Raw genomic sequence first — 11,824 nt, forward strand, 5'->3', positions numbered from 1 at the left:
ATTCTCGGGACAGCAGCATGTGTCCAAATTTAACTCTTAACCGTTCTATTTCATCAGAAACGATCTGTAAACAGGGCTTTAAGTGTAAAATACAAAACTTGTCCTTTAAATGATCCACAGATGACATTGAACTGTGGAGCAGCAGACTTTATTCAGACTAGTATAATGGTAGGAAAACAAATGAGAAACTGGAAGAACCCAGGGGAGCCCTCTTTCCAGGAGTGGAGTATGGAATTGGCAAACGTGGCATCATACAAAAAAAATTCTTTCAATATTAATGACAGGACAGAAAAATATGTGGCGAAATGGGGAAAATATGTGCAATATATTGCTACTAGATGAGAATGTGGCGCTTATTGAAAAAATTATATTTGATTTGTTCTTTTTTTTTTTTTTTTTTTTTAGTTTTATATGATTTTTATTATTTCTTTTGTTTATTCTTTTTATTTATTTGTGTATATTTAAAATGTATCATCACTATGGGATACATGTTAAGATGTCAGTTGTGAAGTTGACTAACAATGTTGATTTTATTGTAATAGTGATGTTTAAAAACTTAATAAAATACTAATTATAAAAAAAAAGAAGGGGGACCGGAGGGTGTGCTCCAACTATAGGGGCATCGCACTTCTCAGCCTCCCCGGTAGAGTCAATGCCAGGGTACTGGAGAGGAGAATCTGGCTGATAGTAGAACCTCGGATTCAGGAGGAACAGTGTGGTTTTCATCCCGGTCGTGGAAAACTGGACCAGCTCTATACCCTCTACAGGGTGCTGGAGGGTTCATGGGAGTTTGCCCAACCAATCCACATGTGCTTTGTGGATTTGGAGAATGCATTCGACTATGTCCCTCGCGGCATCTTGTTGAGGGTGCTCTGGGAGTATGGGGTTTGGGGTCCTTTGCTAGGGGCTATATCTGGTCCATGTACGACCGGAGCAGAAGCTTGGTTTGCATTGCCGGCAGTAAGTCAGACTTGTTCCCAGTGCGTGTTGGACTCCGGCAGGGCTGCCCTTTGTCGCCGGTTCTGTTCATAATTTTTATGGACATAATTTCTAGGCGCAGCCAGGGGCCAGAGGGGGTCGGGTTTGGGGACCACTCGATTTCATCTCTGCTCTTTGCGGATGATGTTGTCGTGCTGGCCTTATCAAACCAGGACCTCTAGCATGCACTGACGGTTTGCAGCCGAGTGTGAAGCGGCTGGGATGAGAATCAGCACCTCCAAATCCGAGGCCATGATTCTCAGTCGGAACAGGGTGGTTTGCCCGCTTCAGGTTGGTGGAGAGCTCCTGCCTCAAGTGGAGGAGTTCAAGTATCTTGGGGTCTTGTTCACGAGTGAGGGAAGGATGGAACGGGAGATTGACAGACGGATCGGTGCAGCTTCTGCAGTAATGCGGTCGCTGTACCGGACTGTCGTGGTGAAGAAGGAGCTGAGCTGCAAGGCGAAGCTCTCGATTTACTGGATTTACTGGATTTACTGGATTTTTTTACTGGAAAAAATCCTCTTAGAGCATTCCGAGCGGAAGATTTTCTTTGTGTGTTAATGCAGCCCGACCCTCGTGTGGAACCACGAGGGGGCAAAGTATGATATTATGCTCAGGGAATTAAAAACGCATGGAACCATAACGTTTATCGCAGTCTCTTATCAAAAATCTTCTTCGTCGTGCAAAGGGGATCAAAACCATACCAAGAACGAGTAGTGACACAGATAGACACATAGGGATACATTCTTTTGTTGAACAAAGGCACTTAAAGATTACATTACTGTAATTCAAAAACACAACTACTCTAATATCACACTGGGGAACATGCAAATCACCCGGAACACTCTTTATAAATTTGTAAGGAATGGTAAAATGAAATTTTACTACGTGAAAGTCCATATATGGCAATGTGCGTGTGTGTGTGTGTTAGAATGTCTCCTCATTTGCATCTTGTGGTGGCGTACCATGTGAGGGGTTGGGGGTTTGATTGGAACATGTTACTCGGCCAAAACAAAGGTAGTTCTGTGGGTAGACTAGCCTGAGGCGTCATATAATTTTGCTGAGAGAAGCAAGATAGTCCTAGTTGTCCAAAACAACTGAATGGGGTAAGTCTTGTAATGTGCCTTCAGTACACAAAGAACAAACGTTAGACACAGTAAGGGAATTGTGGTCGCAGCACGTGATAGTTTGAGAAACAAACAGGGGCCTGTTCGTTGATTTCATTAAGTCGTGTGAAACATTAACCAGGCCCTCCTTGTAGACACTTGTAGTCATTGTGTCAGAAAGCTATATTTAGGGCTTGTATATGCTCATATGTGTTTTAGCATGAGAGAAACCATCAGGATTCGCTAATTCAGAACATCTGGCCGGATAGACTGTCAGTGTCGTTACATGGATGCAGCTTTTTGGGGTTCACATCAAATGTTCTCCGACATAATAAATTTGTTTATGAATAAAGATTGAAAGCAGTTATTTTGAGATAGATGTCAAATGTTCTCCTCCTATATTTGACATTGAGGGGGTGCTTACAACATATTTGCCCACCGCGCATTCAAATACGATTTTCAAAAAAAAAAAAAAAGAAAAGAAAAAAAAAACCTGGGGAAAATAAATGCACAACATGTTCACATATGATACAATTTACATGACTTTATGCATGAAACCATTCAGAAAAATTTGGGCACAAATGGGTTAAATAACTAAATTAAATGAATGAAACATTGATTTGAAAAAAAGAAAGAGAAAAAAAAAGAAATAAATAATCTACTGTATTGGTCAGTAGAAAAAAACAATGTAACAAACCCCTGTTCTGTGTCGCGTGTAGATGCGAGTGAGTTTTCTGGACAACACATTCTCACTCCCAACTCGTCACATATGGACGCTTGGCCAGGACCCCCTGGCGTCACTTTTCAACGATCTGGGTATACCTTTAGCGTCAATTTTCAACGTGCAGGGTAGTCCGATAGACTTCTATAGAACTCTGAACTGGAGCCTGCGGCGTTGAAATTTGACGTCTTGGGGAACCGTTGTCCGCGGTGAATGGGCCGAGACTACAATAAATACAAAATTAAAAGGAATAGTCTACAATAAATGATCTATGCCAGGGCTGGTCAAATGGCAGCCCCCAGATCATCTTTATCTGGCCCTTCAACTAGTTTTTGATGTTTAAAACCTCTCGCAATCTGATATCAAAGTGCCCTCTGCGCAAAGGTTTAGCGCGTTCATAGGCAACAGCATTCAGCGGTGAGTTTAACAACGCACATGGTGAGCAACAGCATTCAGCGGTGAGTTTAACAACGCACATGGTGAGCAACAACATTCAGCGGTGAGTTTAACAACGCAGATGGTGAGCAACAGCATTCAGCGGTGAGTTTAACAACGCAGGTATAACGGCATTCAGAGGTGAGTTTAACCAAAACAACGCCCAACTGCAGGTAAAACGGCATTCAGAGGTGAGTTTAACAACACTCCATGGCGCGTTCAAGTAAGCATTTAAGCGTTTTCTAGTCATAGGTAACGTTTAGTGACACTGCTTTAACTAGAGCATGCTGGATAACGTATTTTTATCGGAGGTTTGTTGATGTTAATAAATATATATAATACGCTACGATTGTGTTCAATTAATCAAAGTTTATTTATTTATTTATTTATATTTATTAAATCCTCTTAATTAATAACGCTGACGTCACTGTATGGGGCGATCCCAAGGTCCATTGCGATTTTCCACTCGGTAAGTAGAAGAGTTAATTAATAGAGATGGATACTATTCTTAAATGTACACATCAATAACTTTTGAATCAGGACAATAAGAACAAATTTAGAACCTTTAGACGTGTAAAGTGTCATTTTTTTTCTTATGACGGAAAATGATATTGAAGATATCAATGATAATGAAGACATTATTAAAGCATATAGCTTGCTACACCACATGTGCAGGCTAGCAAAGTTAGCTAATCAAATACTGAAAGTTAATTTTTGTCGCATTTAATCATGCAAGGTACAATTATAGGGGAAAGTAAGATTTCCAGTATTACATTAGCCCACAACTATTATCCAACATTATAAATGTTCAGATGAAGAACGGTGTTGCCAGATTGGTTTGTTTTACAGCCCAGTTGTTGTTTAAAATCCACACAAAATGATTTAATAAACACCCAAATAAATCTATAATAAACAATACAGATTAATTCATAACTACAACCTTGTGGCTCATCACAAGTTTTCAATATGAAATAAAACAATGTGTATAATTAATGTAATAAGTATAACTTATTGACTGATTCATATGTATATGTATATATATATATATATATATATATATAAGTTCAGCTGTGGCTTTGGCTTTTTTTTGGCGAAATAGAGCAAAACTTACATTATTTATTTTTTTGGTATAAAATGTAATTAACAATATTAACTTCTTGTTTATTGAACTGTATAAAATCAATATCACATACACTCTAGCCCATTCTGGCAACACAGATGAAGAGAATACTGGTGTAAAATGTTAAAATCTGTTGTTGTTTTTTTCCTTTAGGTCCTTCAAATTTGGCAGCTTCAATTTCATTTTATTCTAACCCCACACCACATACAGTATACATACACACACACACACACACACAAACAAAGGCACTTTTAAGAGCCACGTCTGTCTTGTTAACCTGTACTACTCATCAGTCTCTCTCTCTCTCTCTCTCTCTCTCTCTCTCTCTCTCTCTCTCTCTCTCTCTCTCTTTTTCTTTTCTCTCTCTCTGTTTACATCTATATTTGTTTTATCTGTCCATCTCTTCGTTGTGAGTCTTTCTGTCTGTTTGTGTTTCTGTCCATCACAATGTCCAAGAGTGATTCAGAAATCCAAGAACACCTCATGATCTTGGATAACCTGGTTGATGACCAAGAACTGAAGGATGAGCTCCAAAGTCTTGATGACCTTCTTGGTGAGCTGCAAGAAGAGGAGGCAGCAGCACCAGTGAAGAGACCTGAGCCGAGGGTGGAATGGAGAAAAAGAGACATTACTGGAAATATTGTCTATGCGAGGCCAAGATCAAGCAGGAATCAGTCAAATAAGGGTCAGTATTGTTTTTCATTCAAGATATTTTGAAGATTTACATTGTTTAGGCACTTACTGTATGAGTGTATAAAATCAAGGAATATAGGCCTATGTATAGCTTGATATGTCAGGAAAACAATCAAACCAGAACCAATCATTTGATTTTTTTACATAAAAAGTAGATTAATTAAATATGTCACAAGTCTTTGATTAATTGCAAGAGACAGATTAAGGCTAATATTACATATTTGTGTAAAGCAGTATAAACTAGCAAGTTAGCGCATAAAAATTAGTTTTATTGTGGGCTTTATTGACATTGTCAGAAAATCTTGTCAATATGGTTATGATGTCAAATGAGCTAGCTTGCACTAAATCTCTTGCAAGTTATTGGTCTTGGCAAGGCTGTGTTTGAAACAGTTTGTTATTCAGAGTGTGTTGTCAATGGCCAGCCAGCTTCCTTCTATATAAGCATTCCTATTTGCTGTCATCATCTAGTGACACCTTGTATGCAGATAACCGACAGTAATTGGACTGTCTCTGTTAGGGTTTGGGAAACAAAAAGTGTACTAGTATTTCTCTCTAGCTATACAGTAAGTTAAACAGTGACCTTGCACCAATTTAGGCTGGTAACCAGGCCTTGGGACAAGTTAGAAATTTGAATGTAACAAATGTTGATTTGTGTTGTTTTTATCCTCTACAGCTGATCACATTCGTAAGACTGATCCTCCCTTCATTGCTCCTGACACTAACTGTGAAGTGGCCTTTACTCCAGAGACTGTTGGTGTGTACTTCATTGTGTTTCCATTAGCCCTTGTATCTGTGTGTGTGTGTGTGTGTGTATATATATATATATATATATATATATATATATATATATGACAGTGGGTTAGAATGTAAATTTTATGTTTAAAATGTTTCTATTTTAAAATTAGCTAGAATACTGATCCTTTTGCAGACAAATAATGGAGTACACTTTAATATTGTAAAAATATACATGTACATAGAAAGAAATTATTGTTTTTTAATATTCCTTACCATTTACAGAGTGTTTTCTACAAGATCTACAGCACTCACTAAGCGAATCCTCAGGTGATGAGGCATCACCTCTTGAAACCCCAAAACTTCTGGCTTCCTCGAACTGGAGCACACGGCAAAGTCTCTTTTCAGAGAGGTGGAGGGCAGAGAGACCCCGTCTGGTGAACACTGCTGCGGCACAAGAAAATGTGGCAACACGCATCTGCCAACAGTGTGGGAGAAATCCAGCGGCTGTCCGGTGTTGTGACTGTCGACCACGTCCCTTCCTCTGTGCTGATTGTGACGTCAGCATGCACACCAGACATGTCCTCCACAACAGAGATGCCATGACTGCTGGATTCTTCCAGCCATTGCCTCCAACAACTTTCGTGGTGGATAAGGCTCTTTCCCATTGTGGTAAGTTCTGGTTTGTGTGTGTACAACATATATCTCATTCTTAGAAAAGTTAAGCTCATAAGCTTTACTATTTAAATTATGCCTTTTTGTCTCTTATTGCTTTATCTTGAATGTATGTGGATACTCTGTGTTTTCAGTCCGGCTTGTACCTGTGGAGATGCCTGACAAAATCTGTGGTTGTTCTCCAGAGTCATTGAGGGTTAGTCCAGGAAAGATTGTTGCTGTGGTCACAATGAATGGTAAGAATGTGAAGAACTTTATTTTGTCCTGTGTGAGAAGCATCTTAAAAATAAATATCTATCCATACGCGACTCCCTACACGTTTCACATAGATATAAAACTTAAATATATATATATGAAGTATACAAAGTAATGTATAAATTGTACAAAGAACCCAAACCCTGATTAATCAGCTAAGGTTTACATTACAGTGGATGTGTTTTTGATATTTCCAGGACGACATGATCTAAGCATGCCCGAGTTAATTTGTGAGGCATGCCAAGCCACTTGGACTGCTGGAGTCACTGACCTAAACCGAAGTGACTACTGGCCTGCAACCCTTCAGTTTGCCACAGTTTATGCCACAGATGTCTTTTTTTCATTTGAAGAAATGAAGATGGCGGCACCAGGACTGTCCTGCCAAGCATTTCTAAGAATGATGAATCAGCGAACTGTCCGCTTTGGTCGTGTGAGTATTGAATTTATCTATCCTGCAGTGTTGTTGATATCTTTGAGTTGTGGGCTGATAAGCTGTTTGATGCTTATGTATTTGTTGTACATTAATAGCTGTTGGTTTCCTTACTTTTAATAGACTGGCAAGATCTCAGCAGACAGTTTTCAGAAAAGTTTTTTTGAGTGGGAGGCTGTGCGATTTGAGGTGGACAATATATGCAAGGAAGAGCCCTTCAACTGTCCTGCATGCACCCCAGATATGCTTGCAGTTTCAGTTGATGGAAACCGCAAGCATTACCGTTTCAAGAATGCTGCTAGGTACACCAAACTGTATCACAGTGTTTGTATTAATAAGAAAACATAGCTGTGAACCAAGTAATCTCAGATTATAAATTATCATAAATTGTTGTCAATCATCAATTGTTGTTTTTTGTTGTTTTTTAGATCTGAGGAACAGGCCATCTTTGAAGGCGTCTTCATAGCCAAGGACGAAGACGTGAAAAGATTTGTGGACCACATTCACAACACAACCAAACATGTAAAATTCTAGATGATAATTAGACTACAGCACTAATAACCTCTTTCTGAAAAGTTTGTTTAGGAGACTCTTTTTTTCATCAAACATTTTCCATATTGTAGGTCAGTGGAAGAGGTGTTTGTGGAGGGGAGTGGTCAGCAGCCAGAGAGACCTCCCAAAGATCTGCCAGCAAGGTAGACGAGGAGGGATTGGAGCTTGCGGTGTGTCGGCACGGAGTCCTGCTCTCTGCCTTAAATATGTATAGGGGGGAAATTTTTGCCTATCCCCTGTACCTGCAAGAAAAGCTGGCCAGTAGGCAAATCACTTTTTTTTGTATGGATGTGACCTGCAAATATTGGCCTTACCTCCAAAGAGTTGCAAAAAGCTGTCCAGAGCTCCAGCATCTTCTTAACATGAAGCCATTTCTTTCGGTATTTCATGCCAAAGCCCATGATTTTAAATGCGAGGTAAGGAAATGTTGCTATGTGATAAATGGTAAACGGACTGCATTTATATAGCGTTTTAACAGACCCATGGCCACCAAAGTGCTTTACATATTGCCTCACATTCACCCATTCACTCACTCATTCATACACCGACGGCGGTGTCAGCCATGCAAGGCGCCGTCCAGCTTGTCGGGAGCAGCTGGGGTTAGGTGTCTTGCTCATGGACATTTTCATTTTATTCTTAACCAGGTGAAATGGAGTGGGGCTTATCAGGACGGTGCTGGTTTAACTCTAGGGGAGGAGGTGGAACAGTGCAATGCCTTCCTCTCTAGGATTGCAGTAACCACTAAGCATATGTCAAAAGCAGGTAAGATGACCACATACTGCACTAGTTACATCCTTGCATAATAAGTAGGGGGATATGGTAACATCATATTTTCTGTGTTTGCAGGACGCACAGACATGCTGACTCTCATGGCCATGCGCTGGAATCAGCAAAAGTTCAACAATTTGGCTATCTCACTGACCCGTCGATATCAAAAGGTAATGACATCAGTAGAATTAATTTTAGATGTTCAGTATTGCATGTTAGCAGTGTATGAAGCTGTGCATTGAACATTTGGTTCTTGTTTCTTACTATTGTTTGTTATTGTAGACCACTAAATCTCTGCAAAGCCAGTTACAAAACCTAGAGTCCATGAAAGCCCAATTGACAGTGACAGCGAGCCAATTGGAAGACTGGGTGAATGATGTAAAGGATTGGGCTGACGGTGAGGAAATTATTACTTGTAATACATTTAGTTACAAATAATTGTAATTGTTACTGGTATTGTAAAGTGCAAACCACACCTATTTATTCTCAGCATCAACAACAACTACAAATGATGCTGATGCCTTGGCCAGCAGAATTGAGGTGCTGGTAGCCAGTATCAAGAGACGTTCCCAGCGTCTCTATAAAGATGCCGATGGCAACAAAGGGCGTGCCAGAATCCGCCGCAAGATCAGGGAGGAGAAGGGACATCTGACATCTGTTGTGGAGAAATACAACAGAATGGTTCCAATCACAGAAACTCTTTGCCTGGAAACCATTCTGTCTGGTGAGACCGCTTGGCCATGGCAGCTTCCACACAGTGGTATGTACACTAGTCTGTTGACTGCTTCTGACAAATCTGATACATAATGACACATAACCCGCAATGCTTTAAATCTCATTCTGTAACCCCATACAATTTCAGAGTTTCTTTTAAGGTTGATGTTTAATACAAATTATTTATTTATTTATCATAAATGCATCCCAGAATCTGTCGATCTAAGGACAAAGAGAAGGGCGTTTGACATCATCATGTCAGTAAGGAGACTTGAGGAGGAGCAGAAGATTCTTGTTGCAGAGATGGACCACCATTGGAAATCTCTTTCAACTCGTTCCGATACCCTCAGAGAGCTGTCCTGCTTGTTTTCCAGTGAGACAATGAAAAGTATGTATTTGTAATAAATTACATAAATGTAGGGTTGCCCCGACCAAAGATTACTATTAGGGGGCAGTCCTAATAAATATACACAACAATGATGACTGTTTATAAAGTTTCTAAGGCTGGTCTTATATTCTTGTGTTCCTCTTTTAAGATTCGCAATGTGGCCTAAGTGAAGAGGGTTTGAAAGGTCTGCAGAGCATCATCCTCAGAAAGCGGCATCAAATCAAAGAAATGAAGGCGCAAACAAGAGACTGTTACCTGCAAGTTTTGTCTGGAGCAGAGGACATCAACTTCTTGTACAGTGATTCAGCTGATGAGTACGACAGTGACTACGAAATATCTGATGATGGACTGTAATCAACAAGAGTGTAGCACCTTTCATACTTCTTGACAATGACCTTAACTATGAATATAAAGCATGTAATAACATCTGCTTTTTATCACCATATAAATATAAGGGTAACACTTTACAATAAGGTTCATTAGTTAACATTAGTTAATGTATTAACTAACATGAACTAACCATGAGCAATCCATTTGTTACTGTATTTGTTTCATCTTTGTTAACATTAGTTAATAAAAATACAGCTGCTCATTGTTAGTTCATGTTAGCTCACAGAGCATTAACTAATGTTAACAAGATTTTAATAAGTAAATGTTGAAATTAACAAAGATTAATAAATGCTGTATAAGTGCAGTTCATTATTAGTTTATGCTAACTTTTGTAGTTAACTAATGTTAACTAACGAACCTTATTGTAAAGTGTTACCAATATAACCAAAGTGTTACCTCTTCTTTCACATATATAGAATTGTGTGCATGCATGCCTCTACAACCAGTCAGTGGTGGAAATAAAGTGCATTAATTGAAGTACTGTACTGTGTGGGGTACTTTTGTTGAACTCTAGGGTGCTGTATAACAATTGAAACTTGTTTAGAGACATGCAAGAAGCAGATTATGAGGAAGAAAACCATAATAATGGGGAGGAATAATTTTCTCCCCAATATAATACAGTATAATGTTACAGTTTTCTGGATTGCTAAAACACATTTCTTGAAACCATCACTCACATTCTCAAAACCTTAATCACAAAAACAAATTTTCAAACCACATTCAGAAAACCTCTGACTCTTCTGCAAAATCAAATAATTGCCTCGAAACCATAAATTAAACAATGCTCAGTCTCAATCATACACACAGTGAGTCAATATTATAAACACTACCGATCATTCATTAGACACTACAGTACATCAAAAAATAAGAACACAGAATCCAAAGCACGCAGTTACCGAAAAAAAGTGTATCGTAACTAAGTAAACAAATTTTGCAATTATATAGCAAAAGTATAGTAATTACAACTTACCGGTGAGGTAAGTAAGGTGAATAACTTGTATACTGTATGCACTGCAAGTATAGTATCGTACTGAATATTGTATAGTATTGAATGTCTGTATATTCAGCACTTGCATATTGTGAAAATATAGTGACCCAACTGTAAAAGACAAAAAGGTTACAGTAAAAAACTCTAAATGAAAAGCATTATAGTCACTCAGAAGAGATGTGCAACTGCAGAATCAAGGTAAGTGAGAGAGATTGATTCTGCTTCAGCATCATGTCTTCATGTTGGGTTCAGACTGAGGACTTTATTCACATCACGGACAATGTCATCTCTGCAAGCAAAGGGAAAAACCCTAAAGCAGATCCAGCCTTGACAACATTCTCCACACTTGCTCTTTCTCATATTCCTCCTTGTTCACCATCTCTTACACACATACTCTTCCTCCTCTCCCTCTTATATTGTTTCCATTCATTGTTGGTATCAACATTCAGTGCAACATTTTGAGTCAATTTTGGCACTCTGAACTGACTTGTATTATATACAGTTCGACAAATTAGATTAGGCTATTCAGAATTTGGGGGGTTTAGTGTTTTAGCAATTCAGAAAACGTGTATTATACAACGTTTGTAAAATATTACTGTATTTTTGTATTCCGAGTTCAGAGTCTTGCAATATAATCAAAACCTAACACAAGCAAGATGTAAATATAGAAAAGGGGGGAAAGAAAAAAAAATTTCAGATATAAATGTGCCTCAATACAGTTTGTTGACCATGATGAAGAGAGTACATCTGTGTAGGTTTTACTCCCCTTCCTCCCCCAGGGGTCCCATAGCACCCCTGGAAGGGCATAAAAATGCACATTCTGCAAAGTCTGCAAATGCAAAGTCTGATAAGCGTATCAAAGTTAAAATTGGTAGGACA

The 11,824-nt window shown here is 38.9% G+C and overlaps 1 protein-coding gene across 1 annotated transcript; it reads left to right on the forward strand.

Annotated features, from left to right (window-relative positions):
• Window positions 1-4,807: 4,807 nt before the first annotated feature.
• On the forward strand, window positions 4,808-10,430 carry LOC308697365 (uncharacterized protein; the record flags this gene model as incomplete). The annotated part of the gene is made up of 14 exons (XM_081376544.1): window positions 4,808-5,045; window positions 5,727-5,807; window positions 6,071-6,457; window positions 6,595-6,696; window positions 6,913-7,145; window positions 7,269-7,447; window positions 7,574-7,667; window positions 7,769-7,867; window positions 8,342-8,459; window positions 8,544-8,635; window positions 8,748-8,862; window positions 8,956-9,225; window positions 9,391-9,567; window positions 9,716-10,430. 14 exons carry the CDS (start codon window positions 4,808-4,810, stop codon window positions 9,919-9,921), a joined length of 2,391 nt encoding a protein of 796 aa, XP_081232670.1. The 3' UTR covers window positions 9,922-10,430.
• Between the last annotated feature and the right edge of the window lie 1,394 nt (window positions 10,431-11,824).

The sequence above is a fragment of the Scardinius erythrophthalmus genome (assembly GCF_964197995.2).
Source record: "Scardinius erythrophthalmus genome assembly, chromosome: 10".
Classification (NCBI taxonomy): domain Eukaryota; kingdom Metazoa; phylum Chordata; class Actinopteri; order Cypriniformes; family Leuciscidae; genus Scardinius; species Scardinius erythrophthalmus.